Raw genomic sequence first — 24,686 nt, 5'->3', positions numbered from 1 at the left:
AAGCTCAGATTCCTACTAATAGAAGAAGATTGACTGAGACCACCAGAGCTCAATTGGGAAAGCATCTGACACAAAATTGGAAGGCTGTGGGCTCAGTTTCCACTGGTGTCCAGTCCAGTTGGCTATTTTTGTCCTCTACTTAACATAACTTCAGCATGTACTATTATGTACCTGACGTGACCTAATAAGCTGAAAGCCTGTATCAAGTACAAAGCAGTCATAAAAGGTAAATGTTCAATAAAAATCCATTGCTTATTCTCCCTACAACATCTATCATTTTAAGTTTAGAAATGAGCTCCAGGGCTGAGAAAAATGGATGTAGAAGAAACAGAGCCTGCCTATTTCAAGATGGCCCTAGATGAAGCTGTGGAGATTGTCCTTGTTCTGTACTTTTTTGATTGTCCTTTCTGTTACTCCCTCATCCTATGCAGACCTGTCACTGTATTTATTCTATTATGTATTCTCTTTCATGTTCCTGTCTATGTACGTATACAAGGCATGTCCAGAAAGTAAGGTTACAATTGCTAGTGTTTATTTTAAAATGTGTACTTGACGAAACATTTCCTACAAATTATTTACTGGTACTTGCTTTATTTTTTGACATAATTGCTGCCATTTTTAAAAACACTAGGTAGTAGCTTCTGTATCTCACGGCCATAGAATCCTATATCCTGCTGCCAGAATCACATTCCACTTCATTCTTTATCTCTTCATTGTCATGGAAGTGTTGTGCTGCAAGAAACACATGTAAGTTACACGTATTGTTTACTTAATTCTCTGAAAAATTTCATCAGTCATCACAAGTGGCCTACTGCTCCTGTGTTCATCATGAATGTTGGTGGTACCTTCCGAGAATTCACAGCACCACTTCATTACATGCTGTTGACTCACGATGTTTCCATAAAGGAGAATGATTGCTCTGTGAGTATCTGCTGGGCACTCACCTCTAGAGTGAAGAAAATGTATGATGGAGCGCACTTCACTTTTGGCAGGATTCTGAATCAGCGCAGCCATTGTTACGAAGGTTGATCAAATATAAACAGGATTTTTGTTCCTGAACATCATCAGTTTGTAGGACTGGCCCCGCGCTTCTGCTATGCTTAGGCAGGACCGTTAGGAGTGGGAAGAGCATGCTGTTAGATATTTCCCACCGTTTCATCAGTAACGCTGACAATGTCAGAGCAACAGGTGCATCCCTCCACTGCGCAACGCATATTTATAAAATTTCTTGCTCATGAAGGAGTTACAGTGGCAGAAATTTACCAGAGATTGACTGCACAGTTCGGTGATCAAACATTGTCAAGGATGTGTGTGTTTGCCTGGCATAAAAAGTTCAAGGAAGAATGAGAACATGTGAAAAATCAGCAACACGATCACCGTCCTCGGACCAGCATTACAGACGAAAAGATTCTTGCAGTTAAAGACATTATTGACCATGATTGACGGGCGAGAGTATCAGAAATTGCAGAACAAGTCGGAATCAGTTATGGGAGCTGTCAAGCAATCATCACAAATGACCTACAGTTTTGTAAAGTGTGTTCCAGAGGGGTCCCTCGCCTTTTGACCGAAAATTTGAGGTTGAGATGTTTGGAGGTCTGTCAGAGGCTTACAGCAAGGTTTGCAGAAGAAGGTGATGCATTTTTGAGTTGGATCATCACCTGCGATGAAACATGGGTCCACCACTACACTCCCGAATCCAAACAAGCCAGTAAGGAGTGGCAGAGGAAAGGGGAGGCAGCACCAGTGAAAGCCAAGACTCAACTGTCAGCTGACAAGGTTCTTGCAACTGTTTTTTTGCGATCGGTGAGGCATTTTGCTGATTGATATTTTGCAGAGTGACGCACAATCAATGCTGCTTACTACTGTGAGCTGTTGAACAAGGCGAGGGTTGCATATCACCGCAAAAGACGAGACCATCCGATTCGACAGGTCATCCTCCTCCATGACAATGTGCGGCCCCATACTGCAGCTCTAACTGTCTCCAAGCTACAGGAAATGCACTGGACTACACTTGATCATCTTCCTTACAGCCTGGACTTACCGCCCTGTGATTTCCATTTATTTGGACCGCTTAAAGAAGCTCTAGGAGGGCAACGATTTGAAGATGACAAGAGTGTGGAAGACTTCGTGCGCAACTGGCTGGTGACACAACCTTGTTCTTTTTACGATGAGGGCATTAAAAAGCTGCCCATACGCAGGGACAAATGAATTTTCAAAGCAGGAAACTATGTGGAAAAATAAATTGTAATTGGCTTGTGTTTTTTAATAAATGAATTTAAATAAAAAATAAAATCCTGTTTATATTTGATCCCCCCTTGTAACACATGTTACTCGAACTAGAATCCAGGTAGCAATGAGGAACAGCCATGAAAGGAGAGTGGAAGGATGACGGTCAAAGCCAGTGTAGCCAATGAATGCAGTTAATTATTACCTGTCCATCCAGATGGTCTGTAACCTTACTTTATGGACATGCCTCATATATTTCTTGATTTTTCATGTGTTTGTTGAGCGCACGGCTGTGAGCTTGCATCTGGGAGATAGTGGGTTTGAATCCCACTGTCGGCAGCCCTGAAGATGGTTTTCTGTGGTTTCCCATTTTCACACCAGGCAAGTGCTGGGGCTGTACCTTAATTAAGGCTACGGCCACTTCCTTTCAACTCCTAGGCCTTTCCCATCCCACCGTCGTCATAAGAGCAAACTAGGTTTTTCCTTATTATCAATGTAGTGTACCTTTCAAAGTACGAATGTTCCCCTTAAAGCTACATAAGTCTTGACCCATATTATTATTGAACAAATATAAATATCATTTAAGTTGCTCGTCTACACAGAAAAGGATACCAACTCCCAGATCAACTCAAAAACAATGGCTGCTGTAGAAATGACAAAATAGTTCGCCATCAACCATAGCATTTTTGATGTGTTATTTAGTTTAAAGTGTGGATATGTTATTCGTACTTCATCAGTGGTTTAAATTATATCAGTGTTTACACAGAAAAGGCTAACAACTCCCAGATCAACTCAAAAACAATAGCTGCTGTAGAAACGACAAAATAGTTCGTCATCAACCACAACATTTTTGATGTGTTATTTAGTTTAAAATGTAGATATGTTTTTCAGACTTCATTAATGGTTCAAATTAAGACTATAAATTGTGTTATATCAGTGTTCATTATTGATTATATGTATTTTTATGTCTTTCAATTGGACCGTGGCTGAAGATGACCCAATATATATGGGGTCAAAACTAGTCCCAGTTTTATAAGACAATATACAAACTAATAGTATTGAATAGGTGGACCCTTCCTACCCTTTGATAGTGATCAATTGTCAATACGGACCATAATGAAATTCATAACTTATGACTATCCTATTATGTCTTCCCTTTCATGTTCCTATCTTTTTAATGCAATGCATTAGTTGATTTGTCACTTGTTAGTTCTTTTTCATTATTTACAGCTTTGGATGTAAGTGCTCAAATGCTTTGCTTTCAGATTTCTTTCTTTTTTTACAATTTGCTTTATGTTGCACCGACATAGATATGTCTTATGGCGACAATGGGATAGGAAAGGATTGGAAGTGGGAAGGAAGTGGCTGTGGCTTTAATTAAGGTACAGCCTGTTGTAAAAATGGGAAACCACAAAAAACCATTTTCAGGGCTGCTGACAGTGGGGTTCGAACCCACTATATCTTACGGATGCAACTTTCAGTTTTAATGAACTTTTCATATAAATAAGAAACATTCAAAACAAGGAACTTCCTTGTGCCATGTTAATACCTTTTTTCAGAGCATATATTACTGAGTACAGCACCAGTATCATGTGTCAATCATATAGCTAAAGCATATATTTATAATAGCAATATTCATTTTACTGCTTCATTACTTCACAAAATACTGTTACTGTATATCTGATATTGTCTTTATTCTTTCAATTACTGTTATTTTTAAATTGTTGATATAACTAGAAAATCTAATTTTTCTTTCACTGTTGTTTGGTGCGTACCGAACAATCACAAATTTCTCTGTGTATATTTTCAAAAGGTTTCGACTTCCTACTAAGGTTCTACAAGAAATATCAACTGCGATTTTGATTCACTTCAAATAGTACAACATCTGTATAAGTTAAAAGTTATTTGAATAAATAGAATCCACAGGGTTAGCCACCCAAAAATTAATAAATATTGCAACATTTTAAACGATTCCAGTGAAAATTAATTAAACGTATTTTCTTATTGTCCCCATGGATTAATCAGTAGGCGGAACCTTAGTGGTTTCCCTAGTATTAGGAGAGCTATCCTATGTGGATTTTCCCTCCCTCAATTTTCTCATATAGCCTTGACATTCTAGATTTCCTTTCTCTAGACAGAAGTTGGATATTTTTCTAAACTGCATTTCTGTAATACCTTTTAAAAGTAACTTATTGTGATAGCATCTGTCTAAAAATGAGTTACCATGAATGTATATTCCATAAAGTGCCTAATGACCTATCATATTTGTGTATATACATACAACACATAAATTATATCAAATTAAATACAATAATAATATTAATAATTAAAAATAATCATAAAAAATTATTAATACTCAGAATCACTGTTAAAAACTGTGTTATGAAAGAGAACTAAATGTCTATTAAGATTTTATCAGTTATGTAGTGTAAGCCTTCACAAACCATTTGTACTACTGTACTGCATCATACTATGTTGTAGTTGGGTATTCAGCCCGAAGGCTGGTTTGATCCTCTGCAGCTCCGCCAACAGCTGTCATAAATAGCCTAGGCATCACTGAAGAGGCGTACTAGGAAAATGAGGAGTGAAGTAGTTTCCCGTTTCTTTCCTCACCGAGCCAGCCGCTGCTATTACATATCAGTCTACCAAGCCCACTGAATAGAGATAAAAATAACTTTCTGACTGATATTAATCTGTTTATCCAACACAATCGACAATCGAATTTGGAATCCTGCTGTCCAAAGACCAGAATACCAACCATTCAGAGAGTCTAACAGATAATTCCATAATACATGTATTTATGCATTCATCTCAAAGATATCAGGTCAGATTGATCACATTTGACACTGATAACATGTTTTGCTCTGTTCAGTTAGCATTATTTTACTCTCTTGCCACCTCCATCACATCTTTGTTTTATAAGGTTACTGTATGAACACTGTATACTGACATGAAGCCCTGATTCCTTTGGGATATGTTTTATGAGCTCAATTCTTTAAGGTCCAATTTTATATTAGGTTGATGCATAAATTCGTATCATTTTTTAGCTGTGTGGGAAAAGTCTTTATTTTTACACATTTGAGATACCATACCCAGGAGATAAAATTAAGTAGTAATGGATTCTTCTGGATTATCAATGACTCTCTGCCAATAGTGGGGAAATTTTTCACTTCCATACCTGAAGAAATCTGCTGATTTGAGCTAAAAAGGTCATTAAAACCGAGTTCAAAGAGCATTTTCATCATCAAAGAAGAACAGAAAAGTTGGAAATCTGAGTGTGCAAGACCAGGAGAAATTAGGAGGATGTGGAAGTACCTCTCAATCAAGCTCCTGTATCACTATTTTGTCAAGAACTGTAAGTGTATTGCAGATGTGCATTATTGTTTTCCAACATGAACTTGATGTCTTCTATGCAGTTGCTTTCCTTACATTGCAGCCACAAGGCATCTAAGCTGTTGGCAATAAACATCAGCAGTAATAGACATGGTGCCTTTGTGGCTCAGACGGCAGCGTGTCGGCCTCTTACCGCTGGATACCGTGGTTCAAATCCCAGTCACTCCATGTGAGATTTGTGCTGGACAAAGTGGAGGCGGGACAGGTTTTTCTCCGGGTACTCCGGATTTCCCTGTCATCCTTCATTCCAGCAACACGCTCCATTATCATTTCATAGTATCTCTCAGTCATTAATAAATCACTTTGGGAGTGGTGACCCCATCGTACTAATAGACTATATATGATTAATTCATTGCATCTCTGACCCGGTCAAAGTCTGGAAAACAGGTTGTAGGTTTTCATTTATTTTCATTCAGAAATAGACATGATATAGTCTTTTGGGCTAATGCCATGTCTATAAGTACGGGCCGTGAAAGCATCAGTGGCAACTTCAGCAGTAATGATTACATTTCTGGAAGCTATTCCCAGAGCATGAAGCTATCCTGAATGAACGCCAGCTTTTAGACAGGGAGTTGCTTCTTTTTTGGCTCAATTATTCCTGCCTCTTTTTGGATGTTTGCATAAAAACATCATTTCTCATCACGTAACAGTCTTACTTTTCTTAATAGCATTCTCCCTGCATACAGTGCAAATGTTTCGAGTCACCTCTGCTGATTTCGCTCTTCTGTTAAGCTCAAACAAATGTGAAAAATATTTGTTTTTCTTCACTTGACACACCATCTTCTATAGTCTACAAATTACCCAAACTTTCTTCAAATCTGCAACATTCAGAGCATATCCACAAGCACAACGAAATCACTCTAATGTCAAAGTACATATGACAAACAATAAACAAATGCCTCACAACTAAAGTGTTGCCAGGCCATAAACAAATACTGGTTCCTTTTGCATTAACAAAATTTTCTGTAGCACTCAAAAACAGAAGATAGTGCAAAACATGATAGATATCACAGTAGGAACATAAAGTCAAATTAGGGACTATCCTAGGGCATGTGGTTGCTTCCCATAGCCCTCAATGCAAGGGGAAGTGAGATAATTACTAACTTACTCTGTCTCTGTCATATTCCAACTCTGCTTCTTCATTTGTACACAGATCGTTACGGTCGGTAACAGTTGTTGGATTTGCCACCACAAGACCTGTCCACAAAACAGTAAAGGAATTACAAATTAAACACAGTTTATTAACTGTGCATGTCAGTCACAATCTCCATAGCCATATCATGGGTTTACAAGCAAAACACATTAAATCAAAATTCTGACCTCTGAGGAAAAGAAGTTGAAACATGTTAGTCTTTCGTTGCCAATATTGGCTCTCAGAATAAGGATATTTATCTTTAATATTATGCAGTAGAATTTAGCAGAGTGTTATAGGGCAGTGTGAAAATATAAAAAAAAACTCAAAACTGATTAATATATGATGGCTGTAAATATAAAGTAGACGCAATATTGACAGAACACAATATTTAATTAACTAACAAGTACAATTGCATTACATTCCTTCAACGTAGTCAGCTGCAAAGTCAAATGTCTGGAAACCATTGGGGACTATTGGCAAGGTATTCTCTGTTGATGTCAGCGACGGAGCACCCTATTGCACGGAGTGCAGATGCCATGTCAGGAAATCGGCAGATCGGAAGGATTCCTTCAACTTCGGAAACAGGTTGAAGTCACAAGGACTCATGCGTTGTCATATAACATGGTAGGGTGATTGTCTCGCAATAAAAGTGGATGTTTGCGCTGCACAGCTGGGTGCAGTTGTCGGTCCAGAAATCGGCAATAGTAGTCACTGTTGATGGTTTGTCCATCAGCAGCCTCATAGTCGTCTGCCACAATCAGCATAAGCTTCACCCAACTGGGTTCTGTCGAAATTTCTGTGGACATGGCTATCATGGATGACGCCATTCATTTGATTGACGCTTTAATTCATGCTAGTAGGCTTGTGCCCATGTGTCATCAATGGCGACAATATGCTGTAGAAATGCATCTCCTTCTTTGCGGTATCTGTCCAGGTGGATGCCAGTCAGTGCATACCAGTGCCATTTCTGTACGTCAGTGATTTGATGTGGAACCCAATAGGATACAATTCTCCTCATGTTAAGACATTTTGTCAGTATGTGCCACACCGTTTGATGACTGAGACGACCAACGTATACGGATAATTCCCGGAGAGTCCATCGATGGTCTATGGAAATGAGACCACTCACAACATCAATCTGATCTTGAGGAATGGACAGGCGACCTGTGCGGTGCAAATCCGCAGTCTTGTTCCGACCCGCATGAAATGCCTTGACCTATCGTGCTACCATCCTATATGGTAATACATTTTTGCCACAGGCTTCACGTAATCCTCAATAACATTCTGATGAATTTTCCCACGGGCAGACTCTATTTTAATCCGCCAACGCTGATCACCTTTGGAAAACATGCTTTAAGCGGTGAAATTGACACTCTTCCATTCAACGCCACATAGCAACAACACTCCCAACTGGATGCCCATCAAATGCGCACTACATGTCAACAACAGTGCCACCTGACCGCTCCCATATCCTATTTGCGCATACCCGATTTCCTGCGTGTGTCTGGACTATGTTGCCAGTACTTTATCTACAGCCCTCGTATTTGGCTTGTAAACCCACAATATATTTTAAAAATCACACTATACATAAGAAGTGGGAAGCTGTTATTTTCAGAGAACCAAGGTGATGCTGAGAGCAGCTATCCTCAGTAAGGTTGTCCAATTACATTCCCTATACTCTCTAGGCAAACACTGTGAAAGTAGGTTATCTTTTTTATAAGTTCTTGGGTACCTATCTCAAATTAACACCCCAGTTATTACACTCTCTATCATAGATCCTATAACAATATAATTCCTACAGAAATAGGACTGATAAAAAAAGATACTATATTTTATGTTATAAAATTATTTTTTTTACCAGTGACGTAGCATATAGAAGAGGAAGTATAAGCTTTCCATAAGTTAGCAAGGACCTACACACATATGGCACTGGCAACATATTTGGTGCACATGCAATTGACAGAGGTATGTACAGTAACATTGCTTCTATCTACACAATGAACTGATACATGCAACTCATGTTTAAAGATGATTTCAATAGCTTGCAGTATTTTCGAGATGATTTAGCTTCGTATCTCCTTCGAGCGGAAGAAGACTCGACACTTCAAGTAGTGAAATACAATTTTAGGTGACATACACAACACATGAACTTCACAGCATACCAACTGCTACGACTTCACTTTAATAACATCTAAACGATCCAAACACTCAAAACTTATATCCTCTCACAAATTATTATAACACAATAGCTTTTTCACAACAACCTCTTCCACTCGCAACAGCACATTATAAACACTTTACGATGCACACATAAGATACATGCCACTCTATGTAGACCTGTAACCTTTAATTAGTGTTAGTGAAGCAGGTACTGGTAAATTATTTGTTAGTTTGCCATGGATGAAAGGTGGGCATAATTTACACTGCATCACTTTTGAAATATTTTGCTCCATGTATCCAGCTAAATGATACACCAAGCAATATTTGCCAAATTCTGCTCACTTAAGTCATGAAAGCTATTTTTCCAGTCTGGTATTTGAATTTCATCCTCAAGATTCACAATATGTTCCTGATTTTATCTTCAGTTTGTGTTTTCACTGCACAAATTTTGTACTCATTTGCTCTTGCTACAATATGCATATGATTAACAAGAGATGTTAAGGGGAATTCAGCTCAGCACTCACAGTTTCTGTCAGAGGAAAAAGCAAGTTTAGTTGGTATGTAAATGGACTGCAATGTATGTAAATATAGAAAGTCACTAGTGGAAGGACAAATGATCATCATCACTTACTACACCAAATGATGTTCTAAGGGATCTTGATTAAATTTTCTTATCAAAACATAGCTATAATTGTTTTCCCAGAAATATTCAGACACTTCTAAAGTGCTTTCTAAGGTAACTCTCCCTCTCCTGCGAACCATGTGACCTTGCCGCAGTGCGGAGGCTTGCATGTCAAAATGAAGCAGATAGCTGAGCCGCAGGTGCAACCGTATGGGATGGGTATCTGTCGAGAGACCAGACTAAGGAATGGTTCATCAAAAGGGGGGTAGCAGCCTTTCGGAAGCTGCAACGGCGGCAGTCTAGATGATTGACTGATATGGCCTTGTAATAATACTCAGCATGGTTTAGCTGTGTTGATACTGCTACATGGCTAAAAGCAACGGGAAACTACAGCCGTAACTAACTCCCGAGGACAAGCAGCTCTCTCTGTATGAATGATGCACTGATGATGGCTTCCTCCCAGGTAAAATATTCCAGAGGTAAACTACTCCCCCATTCGGATCTCCGGGTAGGGACTACACGAGAGGGGGTGATCATCAGGAAGATGGATACTGACATTCTGTGAGTCGGAGCGTGGAATGTTAGAAGTTTGAATCATTGTGGTAGGTTAGAAAATCTGAAAAGTGAGATGGATAGACTAAAATTAGATGTAGTTGGTATAAGTGAAGTACGTTGGCAGGAAGAACAGGATTTTTGGTCAGGCGAATACTGAATTATCAACACAAAATCAAACAGGGGAAATGCAGGAGTTGGTTTAATAATGAATAAGAAAATAGGGTAGTGGGTAAGCTACTATGACCAGCATAGTGAAAGAATTATTGTCGTCAAGATAGACACCAAACCAATGCCCACCATGATAGTGCAGGTCTATATGCCTACTAGTTCAGCGGATTATGAAGAAATCAAAAGAATATATGAAGAGATAGAGGATTTAATACAATATGTAAAAGGTGACAAGAATCTAATTGTGATGGGAGACTGGAATGCAGTGGTAGGCCAAGGAAGAGAAGGTAGTACAGTAGGAGAATTTGTATTGGGACAAAGCAACGAAAGAGGAAGTCGGCTGGTTGAATTCTGTACTGAACATAATTTAGTCCTTGCCAATACTTGGTTCAAACACCACAAACGACGGCTTTATACGTGGACGAGACCTGGAGACACTGGAAGGTATCAAATAGACTTCATTTTGATTAGGCAGAGATTCAGAAACCAGGTGTTGGATTGCAAAACTTTCCCAGGAGCAGATATGGACTCTGACCACAACTTGTTGGCCATGAAATGCCATCTGAAGTTGAAGAAATTGAAGAAAGGAAAGAATGCAAAAAGCTGGGACCTAGACAAGTTGAAAGAAAAGAGTATGAGGGATTGTTTCAAGGAACATGTTGCACAAGGACTAAATGAAAAGGCTGAAGGAAACACAATAGAGGGAGAGTGGATAATCATGAAAAATGAAGTCAGCAAGGCTGCTGAAGAGGTTAGGAAGGAAGGAAACATCAACTAATAATCAGTGGATATCTCAGGAGATACTAGACCTAATTGATGAACGACGAAATTACAAGGATGCAAGAAATAAACAGGGCAGAAAAGAATACAGGCAATTAAAAGAATGAAGTGGATAGAAAGTGCAAGGTAGCTAAGGAAGAATGGCTGAAGAAGTGCAAGGATGTCAAAGGTTGTATGGTCCTAGGAAAGGTAGATGCGGCATATAGGAAAATCAAGGAAACCTTTGGAGAAAGGAAATCTAGGTGTATGAATATTAAGAGCTCAGATGGAAAGCCACTTTTAGGGAAAGAAGACAAAGCAGAAAGATGGCAGGAACATATCCAACAGTTGTATCAAGGTAAAGATATAGATAATTTGGTTCTAGAACCAGAAGAGGCTGTTGATGCTGATGAAATGGGAGACCCAATTTTGAGGACAGAGTTTGACAGAGCTGTGAGCGACCTAAATAGGAACAAGGCACCTGGAATTGATGACATTCCCTCTGAATTACTGACTGCCTTAGGAGAAACCACCATGACAAGGTTATTCCATTTAGTGTGTAAGATGAATGAGACAGGAGGCGTCCCATCCGATTTTCGGCAGAATGTTGTTATACCTATTCCCAAGAAAGCTGGTGTTGACAGGTGTGAAAACTACTGCACCATTAGTTTAGTATCTCATGCCTGCAAAATTTTAACACGTATTAATTACAGAAGAATGGAAAAACAAGTTGAAGCTGAGTTGGGAGAAGATCAATTTGGCTTCAGAAATGTAGGAACTCATGAAGCAATCCTGACTTTATGTCTGATCTTAAAGGATCGAACCAAGAAGGACAAGTCCACGTACATGGCAATTGTAGATCTAGAAAAAGCATTCAATAATGTTGATTGGACCAAGCTATTTAAGAAGGTGATTGGAATCAGATACCGAGAACGAAGAATTATATACAATCTGTATAAAAATCAGTCTGCAGTGATAAGAATCAAGGATTTTGAAAAAGAAGCAGCAATCCAGAAAGGAGGCAAGGCTGCAGTTTGTCCCCCCTCTTTTTCAATGTTTACATAGAACAGGCAGTAAAGGAAATCAAAGAGGAATTTGGAAAGCGAATCACAATCCACAATCACAAACCTTGAGATTTGCTGATGATATTGTTATTTTATCTTAGACTGCAGAAGATCTCGAGAAGATGCTGAATGGTATGGGCGAAGTCTTGGGTAAGGAGTACAAGATGCAAATAATTAAGTCCACAACAAAAGTAATGGAGTGCAGTCGAATGAAGACAGGTAATGCAGGAAATATTAGATTAGGAAATGAAGTCTTAAAGGAAGTAGATGAATATTGTTACTTGGGTAGTAAAATAACTAATGATAGCAGAAGCAAGGAGGACATAAAATGCAGACTAGCACAAGCAAGGAAGAGCTTCCTTAAGAAAAGAAATTTGCTCACTTCAAACAATGATATAGGAAGACTTTCGTGTGGTGCGCGGCTTTGTATGGAAGTGAAACATGGACGATAACTAACTCAGAATGAAAGAGAATAGAAGCTTTTGAAATGTGGTGTTACAGAGGAATGCTGAAGGTGAGATGGATAGATCGAATCACGAATGAAGAGATACTGAATCATACTGGTGAGAGGAGATAGACTTGGCTAAATTATAATACCAATATAAATGATTTGTTATTGGACATTATAAATTTTCCAGCTAACTCATTCCTGGTTGCCAGCATTTCGCCCCCGTGTGCTAGGCTGGGCTCATCAGTTAGTCCATAGCTGACCTACCAAGACACTAGCTAGTGCATACCGTGGAGGCCACTGCGTAGGCTAAGTGTAGCCACCGGCAGTGCCAATGCATTATGATAGACTTTGTCTCATTACCAAAAATTGATACCTGCTTGGCCATCAGATGATATAGATGTTGATTCCCGAAGGGAATCTGAAACATTTGTTCCGAATGAGTAAATTTATAATACAAATATAAATGGTCCGTTATTGGACATTAAAAATTTTCCAGCTAACTCATTCCTGGTTGCCAGCGTTTCGCCCCTGTGTGCTAGCCTGGGCTCATCAGTTGGTAGCTAGCACACCTACCAAGACGCTGGCTAGTGCATACCGCAGAGGCCACTGCGTAGACTAATTGTAGCCACCGGCAGTGCCAATGCACTATGAGAGACTATGTCTCATTACCAAAAATTGACGCTGCTTGGCCATCAGATGATATAGATATTGATTCCCAAAGGGAATCTGAAATATTTGTTCTGAATGAGTAAATTTATAATACCAATATAAATGGTCCGTTATTGAACATTATAAATTTTCCAGCTAACTCATTCCTGGTTGCCAGTGTTTCGCCCCCGTATGCTAGGTTGGGCTCATCAGTTGGTAGCTAGCACACCTACCAAGACGCTGGCTAGTGCATACCATGGAGGCCACTGTGTAGGCTAATTGTAGCCACCGGCAGTGCCAACTTTACTCATTCAGAGCAAATATTTCAGATTCCCTTCGGAAATCAACATCTATATCATCAGTTGGCCAAGCAGGCATCAATTTTTGGTAATGAGACAAAGTCTCTCAAAGTGCATTGGCACTGCTGGTGGCTACAATTAGCCTACGCAGTGGCCTCCATGGTATGCACTAGCCAGCGTCTTGGTATGTGTGCTAGGTACCAACTGATTAGCCCAGCCTAGCACACGGGGGCGAAGCACTGACAACCAGGAATGAGTTAGCTGGAAAATTTATAATGTCCAGTAACGGACCATATATATTTGTATTATAAATTTACTCATTCGGAACAAATATTTCAGTTTCCCTTTGGGAATCAACATCTATATCATTGGCTAAATTTGATGAGAAGAAGAGATAGAATGGTAGGACACATCTTAAGACACCCAGGATTTGTTCATTTGGTTTTTGAAGGAAGTGTAGGTGGTAGGAATGGTAGGGGCAGACCAAGGTATGAATATGACAAGCAGATTAGAGCAGATGTAAGATGCAATAGTTACGTAGGAATGAAAAGTTTTGCACAGGATAGGGTGGCACGGAGAGCTGCATCAAACCAGTCTATGGACTGATGACTCAAACAGCAACAAGGTAACTCTCAAGAACTCCAGTGTTATTTGCGAAGCAAATGTATTTTGAGTATCTCTGAGGATATTCTGCCTCTTCACTAAAGTGTTACCTGCCTGTAGTCTTTTTTACAATGCTTGAGTAGGGATGGAAGAATTTAATGCATCAATTGGGCAGTTTAAATTATTTCCAAAATTTTCCATTGCTTCACTGTCTTCTAAACCTTCTGAATTAATACCCCGATAGAATTCTGTACCTTAGTGACAGATCTACAGAATAGTTATAATGCCAGCTTTGCATTCATTTGCTGAAATGAATTAGGATCCAAATAGGCAGAGGTAATTTTATAGCAAATTTTCAATCCGGAGGATTCAAGAGATGTGTTACATTATTTTAAACTTTCTTGTAAAATGAATAATCATCAATATCACCACTGTATTTCACCTGTACTTTGTCATGGAAATTATTTCTGATACACTTAAATATATGTGGCACATCTGAAAATGACCACAGTTTTCTGTTATAGTCAGCTGGATTGGAAACGAAACACTTTAGATTCTTTATGTTGCCAGATATTCCTAAGCATTTCCACAACTTTTTATTTGACGGCTACCATTTGTCATGAAACCATTGATTCCTATACCCGCTTGCTGTAATTGTATGATGACATGAATGAGAATTTTTGCAATTATATCACCAAGGGCGGCATTCTGACTAGCATATTTTGTTACAGGTTGAATTCAGTTGTACAGAAAGGGGACAAACATGAAAACTAGAGCATGATTTACCAACTGATCCTTGCTTTACCCTGAAGTAAATGTTCCCAAATCAATAAAACAGTTCATTTGTAATGAACCCGAGTTACAGGAAATTTCTTCTCTACTTCAACTTATCAAATATCGACATCACTATGCATTCATGGTTCCTCCTTTCCGCTAACAAATTGTCCTATGGCAGTACTAACATGATTGTTTGTGCCATACAAACATTTAATGCCCTTCCCGTTTCTCAACTATGCTTCGAAAGGCAAAGATAGCAAGCTGATAACCCTTGGGAGACTTCATTTTTAAAAGAAGAAAACCCAAGAGAAATTCATCACTATAATTTCATTCCATTTTTACTTTTCACGTGATATTTCTTATGACCAGGGTGCAGATTTTGATGACCTAATAAATGCTGAAAATTGACCTATAAAATGACTTAAATCATCAAAAAATTACTTAAAATGTGCGAGAAAATGACCTGTAAATATGAAGCAAAATATATATTTAGTAAATAATTATGTCTACATTACCTTTAACTGGTAATGCAGTGAATACAATTAAATATACCATAATAATAAATGTTACGGTTGATCATGGATAAAACCTCACCAACATCGTACTCTTCATAAACAGGAATACAAATAGGTAGATCTAAAGAATTCTTTAATCTAGATGCATCTGTCACAACCAAGCCACCAGATTGAACCTTTCTAATGGCCAGTTCATAAATAAGCTCTTCCTTGCGTAAATACCGAGGAACAAGAACATCTCTGGTGCCAGACATGATGAATAAAATTTTGACAAAATTTAGAAGAACAAGAAAACCAAAAAATTTCTAGTGTTTAAATTCAAAATTTAGAGAAATTATTCAAAAGGGCCTTTGTCCAGACCCATTCAACCACGCTCAGCTACTACTTGTTCCGGGTGTTTCCGTGGCTCACAGAGGAATAAGACGCACCTGGACAAGGACAAGGAATTAACTAGAGCCAAATTTAACAAATTTGGGAAATTTTATTTCTTTCCTGTTTTTTTAATGGATAGAAAATCTGAATGAATAACAAACAATAGAACAAGTTATTAATGAGCTTGGCAGCTCTAACAATATCAGGGACTTAGAAGTTCGAACATCAGGTACAAAGTTTTAAGATAGTTTAACAAATAGTTGTTTACATGGGGAGGATAATTATTTCTCCAGACACGTACAATAGTTTCTACAAGAGCAGGATTTGCTCTGGTCATGCTCCAAATATACCATAGTCTAGCCTCGCAGAGGCATCAGTTTCTTATGGCGCACTAAATTTCACCCAGACAACCCATCGGTTGGCCTCACATTAAAGTATTCATTCACAGTGGCCCCGATCCATTGCTTCACAATAAGACTGATAACTGTTCCAAAAGGGAACCATAATTGAGAAAGAGATACCCTAAAATTAACACCTAGTAAATAGGGGCGGCATTGTCCATACTACGTGGTCTTAATGATAAAAGAAAAGATTGCACATAACTGGCCATAAAACTAAAGGCAAGGAGGCGAAACACTAGCACTCCTTATATAAATTTCTAAAACCCTAAAGTGGGCTTACAGCCAGAAGATACAGAGGTTAATCCTACTACAAGGGGGTGACTAAAGGAGGAACATTTTAATGCCAAGACCACACTTACAAAATTTTGAGGTTGAAAGCTTTAGTCATCCAATGGAAGGTTGAATGGGAAATGACAGAGGGTCATCACTCTTTGGTTCCTTACATTACCTATTTCCCAATAGGGAATAGAAACAGAATCCTCAGACTTTGCAGAAAATCCTACATGAAACCACCAGATTACAAAATTACATTAAAAGAAAAATGGTTGAATCTTTCCCCTCAAACTACCTGCAGGCGCGATCGCATGTCTAGGTAAATTCTCCCATTACCTTGTGTTACTGGATCTTCCTCAAACAGGCCTTGCCCCTGCCTCTTGGGCTCGTGTCAAGTCTCACTCCCAAGTGCTGGAGCAATTCAGACAAGACAGCCCTAAAGTGCCCTACTTTTGTAGTTCCATATGGGGAAGCTTCCAGAACACGTAGCTGATAGGCTGGATTCCTGTACACACCCCTGGTTTTGATAGGCTAGGGAACCTGTTTACAAGCCTCTGATATGTAGATTACAATAGAGGAGGAACCAGCAGAAATGTTGACAACTTCAGTACATTAGAAAGAAATCCTCAGAAATAGGTTTACCAATACATACATACATACATACATACATTATCATTATAGACTGTTATGCCTTTCAGCGTTCAGTCTGCAAGCCTCTGAGAATTTACTAAACGTCGCCACAATCCTCAATTTGCAACTAGTGTTGTGGCCTCATTTAGTTCTATACCTCTTATCTTTAAATCGTTAGAAACCGAGTCTAACCATCATCGTCTTGGTCTCCCTCTACTTCTCTTACCCTCCATAACAGAGTCCATTATTCTCCTAGGTAACCTATCCTCCTCCATTCGCCTCACATGACCCCACCACCGAAGCCGGTTTATGCGTACAGCATCATCGATCGAGTTCATTCCTAAATTAGCCTTTATCTCCTCATTCCGAGTACCTTCCTGCCATTGTTCCCACCAGTTTGTACCAGCAATCATTCTTGCTACTTTCATGTCTGTTACTTCTAACTTATGAATAAGGTATCCTGAATCCACCCAGCTTTCGCTCCCGTAAAGCAAAGTTGGTCTGAAAACAGACCAATGTAAAGATAGTTTCATCTGGGAGCTGACTTCCTTCTTACAGAATACTGTTGATCGCAGCTGCGAGCTCACTGCATTAGCTTTACAACACCTTGATTCAATCTCACTTACTATATTACCATCCTGGGAAAACACACAACCTAAATACTTGAAATTATTGACCTGTTCTAGCTTTGTATCACCAATCTGACATTCAATTCTGTTGAATTTCTTACCTACTGACATCAATTTAGTCCGCCTAGCAATTCCAAATGGAAATTCTAAGTTCCCATGGAGGGAATTAGATTCTTTTCCACCAATAGAGCATATCAAAAATCAGATCAAAAATTAAATGGGTGGCTTTTCCGGCGTTTGCTCTATTAACCAGCGTTTCGTCTTAGGTCTGACACTAGACTCTTCAGAGTGGGATGTGTCAGACCCTACCCACTGACGCTGGTGTGTATGCAGGTGAACTTATCAGAAGCTTATTTATGAAGCACAGTCTGATAACTGCATACGGGAGATAAAACTCCACAATGGAATTTAATGCCCGCCTGGTTAATAGAGCAAACGCCGGAAAAGCCACCCATTTAATTTTTGATCTGATTTTTGATATGCTCTATTGGTGGAAAAGAATCTAATTCCCTCCATGGGAACTTAGAATTTCCATTTGGAATTGCTAGGCGGGCATTAAATTCCATTGTGGAGTTTTATCTCCCGTATGCAGTTATCAGACTGTGCTTCATAAATAAGCTTCTGATAAGTTCACCTGCATACACCCCAGCGTCAGTGGGTAGGGTCTGACACATCCCACTCTGAAGAGTCTAGTGTCAGACCTAAGACGAAACGCTGGTTAATAGAGCAAACGCCGGAAAAGCCACCCATTTAATTTTTGATCTGATTTTTGATATGCTCTATTGGTGGAAAAGAATCTAATTCCCTCCATGGGAACTTAGAATTTCCATTTGGAATTGCTAGGCGGGCATTAAATTCCATTGTGGAGTTTTATCTCCCGTATGCAGTTATCAGACTGTGCTTCATAAATAAGCTTCTGATAAGTTCACCTGCATACACCCCAGCGTCAGTGGGTAGGGTCTGACACATCCCACTCTGAAGAGTCTAGTGTCAGACCTAAGACGAAACGCTGGTTAATAGAGCAAACGCCGGAAAAGCCACCCATTTAATTTTTGATCTGATCAATTTAGTCTTCGAGAGGCTAATTTTCATACCATACTCATTGCACCTATTTTCAAGTTCCAAGATATTAGACTGCAGGCTTTCGGCACAGTCTGCCATTAAGACCAAGTCGTCAGCATAGGCCAAACTGCTTACTACATTTCCACCTAACTGAATCCCTCCCTGCCATTTTATACCTTTCAGCAGATGATCCATGTAAACTACGAACAGCAAAGGTGAAAGATTACAGCCTTGTCTAATCCCTGTAAGTACCCTGAACCAAGAACTCATTCAACCATCAATTCTCACTGAAGCCCAATTGTCAACATAAATGCCTTTGATTTATTTTAATAATCTACCTTTAATTCCATAGTCCCCCAGTATGGCGAACATCTTTTCCCTCGGTACCCTGTCATATGCTTTCTCTAGATCTACGAAACATAAACACAACTGCCTATTCCTCTCGTAGCATTTTTCAATTACCTGGCGCATACTGAAAATCTGATCCGGACAGTCTCTCTGTGGTCTGAAACCACACTGGTTTTCATCCAACTTCCTCTCAACGACTGATCGCACCCTCCCTTCCAAGATGCCAGTGAATACTTTGCCTGGTATACTAATCAATGAGATACCTCGATAGTTGTTGCAATCCTTCCTGTTCCCTTGCTTATAGACAGGTGCAATTACTGCTTTTGTCCAATCTGAAGGTACCTTACCAACACTGCACGCTAATTTTACTACTCTATGAAGCCATTTCATCCCTGCCTTCCCACTATACTTCACCATTTCAGGTCTAATTTCATCTATTCCTGCTGCCTTATGACAATGGAGTTTATTTACTATCCTTTCCACTTCCTCAAGCATAATTTCACCAAACTCATTTTCGTCCTCTCCATGAGCTGGGCTGTTTGCAACACCGCCAGGATGATTTCCTTTTACATTGAGAAGATGTTCAAAATATTCCCTCCACCTCTCCAGTGATTCCCTGGGATCTATTATGAGTTCACCTGACTTACTCAAAACACTGTTCATTTCCTTTTTCCCTCCCTTCCTAAGATTCTTTATTACTGTCCAGAAAGGTTTCCCTGCTGCTTGACCTAGCCTTTCCAGGTTATTACCAAAATCTTCCCATGACTTCTTTTTGGATTCAACAACTATTTGTTTCGCTCTGTTTCTTTCATCTACGTACAAATCCCTGTCTGCCTCGGCCCTTGTTTGGAGCCATTTCTGATAAGCCTTCTTTTTACGTTTACAAGCTGCTCTCACTTCATCATTCCACCAAGATGTTCGCCTTTTCCCATTTTTACACACAGTTGTTCCTAGGCATTCCCTTGCTGTTTCTACTACAGCATCCCTGTATGCCACCCATTCACTTTCTATATCCTGAACCTGCTTACTGTCTACTGTTCGAAACTTCTCACTAATCATATCCATGTACTTCTGTCTAATTTCCTCGTCCTGGAGATTTTCTACCCTTATTCGTTTGCAGACACATTTCACTTTCTCTACCCTAGGCCTAGATATACTTAGTTCACTACAGATCAGATAGTGGTCTGTATCATCGAAAAATCCGCGAAAAACTCGTACGTTCCTAACAGATTTCCTGAATTCAAAGTCTGTTAAGATATAGTCTATTATGGATCTGGTACCCCTTGCCTCCCATGTGTAGCGGTGAATAGCCTTATGCTTGAAGAATGTATTCGTAACAGCTAAACCCATACTAGCACAGAAGTCCAGCAAATGCTTTCCATTCCCATTAGCTTCCATATCTTCCCCACATTTACCAATCACCCTTTCGTATCCTTCAGTTCTATTCCCAACTCTCGCATTGAAATCGCCCATTAGCACTATTCTATCCTTGCTGTTGACCCTGACCACGATGTCACTCAATGCTTCATAAAACTTGTCAACTTCATCCTCATCTGCACCCTCACATGGTGAATACACAGACACAATCCTTGTCCTAATTCCTCCCACTGACAAATCTACCCACATCGTTCGCTCATTTACGTGCCTAACCGAAACTATGTTGCGTGCAATGGTATTCCTGATAAAGAGCCCTACCCCAGACTCTGCCCTTCCCTTTCTAACACCCGTCAAGTACACTTTATAATCTCCTACCTCTTCCTCATTATCTCCCCTTACCCGAATATCACTTACTCCTAGCACATTCAGATGCATCCTCTTTGCTGACTCAGCCAGTTCTACCTTCTTTCTTCCATAAGCCCCATTAATATTGAGAGCTCCCCATTGAATTTCATTTCGTTCGCCAAGTTGTTTCAAAGTAATCCCTCGCCTGTCAAATGGGAGTGGGACTCCATTACTCCCATAGGTCCGAGGCTTGCTTAAAGTGTTCTGAGCTCGGTAAATTCATGAAGCAGGATGCTGCCCTACTTGCACATAGTCCAAGTGAGTATCTCTCCTCTAACGGGTTATGGACCACCGGTGAATTGTATAGTCCTAGCCGCCTGAGCACAAGGAGGACCACGACTCAGAATATGTCCGAGATGCCCACTCCCATTCCATAGCAACTAGTATCCCGACTCTCAGGACCACTTACTAGGCCACTCAGCCGTTGCCCATGGTTCACGAACTAGGACGTGACTACAGTAACCCACAAACATAAACCAGAGGTTTACCAATAACAAAAATTAAATTTTCTAAGCTGTAGGTTAGTTTTTAGTCCATAAGAGAGCACTAATAAATCGATGGAAGCCATCTAACAGTCGAAGATGAAATTTCTTGGGAGTTTACAAGTTCAAGTCAGTTGGCATTGTAAATGGCCCTAGAGAAGGGGCGCAGTTTAAATAGCCGGGGAAGGTGTACCCCTGGTACAACAACAACAACAATAATAATAATAATAATAATAATAAATAATAATAATAATAATAATAAGACCTGGAAACAACAATAAGGAAAAGACGGCTGCGATTCTATGGATACATGGTCAGAATGGATCCAGCAAGGTTAAATAAACAAATTTTTAATAAAATATACTACTTGAAGAGCCAGGGGGGATATGCCAAGCAGATTAAGGAAGAACTCAAGAGGTTAGGAATTGCAGATGAAGAATGTCGTGATAGAGACCAATTCTGTTCTTTTTTTTTGCTAGGGGCTTTACGTCGCACCGACACAGATAGGTCTTATGGCGACGATGGGATGGGAAAGGCCTAGGAGTTGGAAGGAAGCGGCTGTGGCCTTAATTAAGGTACAGCCCCAGCATTTGTCTGGTGTGAAAATGGGAAACCACGGAAAACCATTTTCAGGGCTGCCGATAGTGGGATTCGAACCTACTATCTCCCGGATGCAAGCTCACAGCCACACGCCTCTACGCGCACAGCCAACTCGCCCGGTAGAGACCAATTCAGGAAAAGACTTTCCAACATAAAAGTTCTGGTTGAAGAAAAGAAAGAGCGCAGAGGGGGAAGATGGACTGAAGAGAGAAGAGCGCACATTCTGAAAGAATGAAGGCACTGTGGAGAAAAAGGAAAGAAGAAGGGATGATTAGAAGGAAGTGAAGTGGTATTGGCGTGGTCCTAAGTTTGGCCGGTTCACAAGAAAGAAAGAAGAAGAAGAAGAAAATTACATGGTGAGGAGCATTATGGCTCCAGACAGGTACAATAGTTTTTACAAGAGCAGGATTTGCTCCGATCAGTTACACTACATAGGAGCAGAGTAGATGGAGTAGAGTGGTTAGCTCTAAGCTCAGCTGCCTTAGCCCCCCAGGAATTAACCTGGTGCTCATTTTTGGTGTAGGCTGAGTGAATCTCAGGAAGTGAAAATGTAGTTTCTTAAATGTTACGACTTCCTGACGGGGATTCGAACCCACGTCCTTCTGGGCGAATCGAGCACGCCTTTACTGCCTCGGCCAGGCAGCCCCTCTGAAGTGAATCACACACGAATAAATAAAACTTGCACAGTTTAAAAACCATGTACAGTATATGTAAGTTAGTACTCGGGCACTTCAACAACCTGACTGAAATGTGAATTTGTACCTAATGGAGTGAAAATAACCCCTGCTTTCATTGCAAATCCATCCAGAAGCAATGTCTTGTCGCTCTCTAGCGATATGGATTTCCAAATTAAGGTTAACGGTCGTAGAAGGTTACTTTATTTTGCAATGTGAATACTTGAACCTACTGATATTTGAGTATTCTCATTATTGAAAGCTCTGACAGTATTCAGATATGTTAATTACTCTATGTAAATGCATAAAAATGACTCAATAATAATACAGAACAAATAAAAATTACTTACAAGCAAAAAATTAATGTAGCAAAGTGTTGAAAATGACAAAATAATGAGGTAAAATGGAAAAATATGACCTGAAAGTAAAAAGTGGCAAAAACGACAAAGAATGACCTTATATATATATATATATATATATATATATATATACATACATTTCTGTGATCAGTGAGTGGTGATCAGGGTTTATATATAATTTAGCAATGTATATGATGCACCAGTTGAAAGATGACATGTTATCAAAATCCAGGCCCTGCTTATAACATTGTATGAAATATAGTTTTCTGCCTTTTGCTCAGAGAGATGAATTGTTTTGATTGTGTGAAACTGTTCTTTGATTTTACACTGACTGACATAGCAAATGCAACACCAAGAAGGAGTGGTCCGAACTTTATGCCAATTGCAGGGTAGACTGACGTCACTGAGGTATGCTCATGATGTGAAATGCGCCGCTGTGCTGCGCACGTAGCGAACGATAAATGGGACACGGCGTTGGCGAATGGCCGACTTCGTACCGTGATTTCTCAGCCGACAGTCATTGTAGAACGTGTTGTCGTGTGCCACAGGACACGTGTATAGCTAAGAATGCCAGGCCGCCGTCAACGGAGGCATTTCCAGCAGACAGACGACTTTACGAGGGGTATGGTGATCAGGCTGAGAAGGGTAGGTTGGTCGCTTCGTCAAATCGCAGCCGATACCCATAGGGATGTGTCCACGGTGCAGCGCCTGTGGCGAAGATGGTTGGCGCAGGGACATGTGGCACATGCGAGGGGTCCAGGCGCAGCCCGAGTGACGTCAGCACGCGAGGACCGGCGCATCCGCCGCCAAGCGGTGGCAGCCCCGCACGCCACGTCAACCGCCATTCAGCATGTGCAAGACACCCTGGCTGTTCCAATATTGACCAGAACAATTTCCCGTCGATTGGTTGGAGGAGGCCTGCACTCCCAGCGTCCGCTCAGAAGACTACCATTGACTCCACAGCATAGACGTGCACGCCTGGCATGGTGCCGGGCTAGAGCGACTTGGATGAGGGAATGGCGGAACGTCGTGTTCTCCGATGAGTCACGCTTCTGTTCTGTCAGTGATAGTCACCGCAGACGAGTGTGGTGTCGGCGTGGAGAAAGGTCAAATCCGGCAGTAACTGTGGAGCGCCCTACCGCTAGACAACGCGGCATCATGGTTTGGGGCGCTATTGCGTATGATTCCATGTCACCTCTAGTGCGTATTCAAGGCACGTTAAATGCCCACCGCTACGTGCAGCATGTGCTGCAGCCGGTGGCACTCCCGTACCTTCAGGGGCTGCCCAATGCTCTGTTTCAGCAGGATAATGCCCGCCCACACACTGCTCGCATCTCCCAACAGGCTCTATGAGGTGTACAGATGCTTCTGTGGCCAGCGTACTCTCCGGATCTCTCACCAATCGAACACGTGTGGGATCTCATTGGACGCCGTTTGCAAACTCTGCCCCAGCCTCGTACGGACGACCAACTGTGGCAAATGGTTGACAGAGAATGGAGAACCATCCCTCAGGACACCATCCGCACTCTTATTGACTCTGTACCTCGATGTGTTTCTGCGTGCATCGCCGCTCGCGGTGGTCCTACATCCTACTGAGTCGATGCTGTGCGCATTGTGTAACCTGCATATCGGTTTGAAATAAATATCAATTATTTGTCCGTGCCGTCTCTGTTTTTTCCCCAACTTTCATCCCTTTCGA

The 24,686-nt window shown here is 40.5% G+C and overlaps 1 protein-coding gene across 1 annotated transcript in view; it reads right to left on the bottom strand.

Annotated features, from left to right (window-relative positions):
* LOC136880360 (27 kDa hemolymph protein) overlaps positions 1-24,686 on the bottom strand; it is a 92,426-nt gene that overhangs the window by 53,899 nt on the left and 13,841 nt on the right. The window contains exon 2 of the mRNA XM_067153295.2: positions 6,728-6,816. Coding sequence (XP_067009396.2) covers positions 6,728-6,816 — 89 coding nt within the window. The remainder of the gene's footprint in view (positions 1-6,727; positions 6,817-24,686) is intronic.

This window comes from Anabrus simplex, chromosome 1, assembly GCF_040414725.1.
Source record: "Anabrus simplex isolate iqAnaSimp1 chromosome 1, ASM4041472v1, whole genome shotgun sequence".
NCBI classification, from domain to species: domain Eukaryota; kingdom Metazoa; phylum Arthropoda; class Insecta; order Orthoptera; family Tettigoniidae; genus Anabrus; species Anabrus simplex.
The sequence above is the reverse complement of the archived record's forward strand: the minus strand, read 5'-3'. Positions and strand labels throughout refer to the sequence as shown.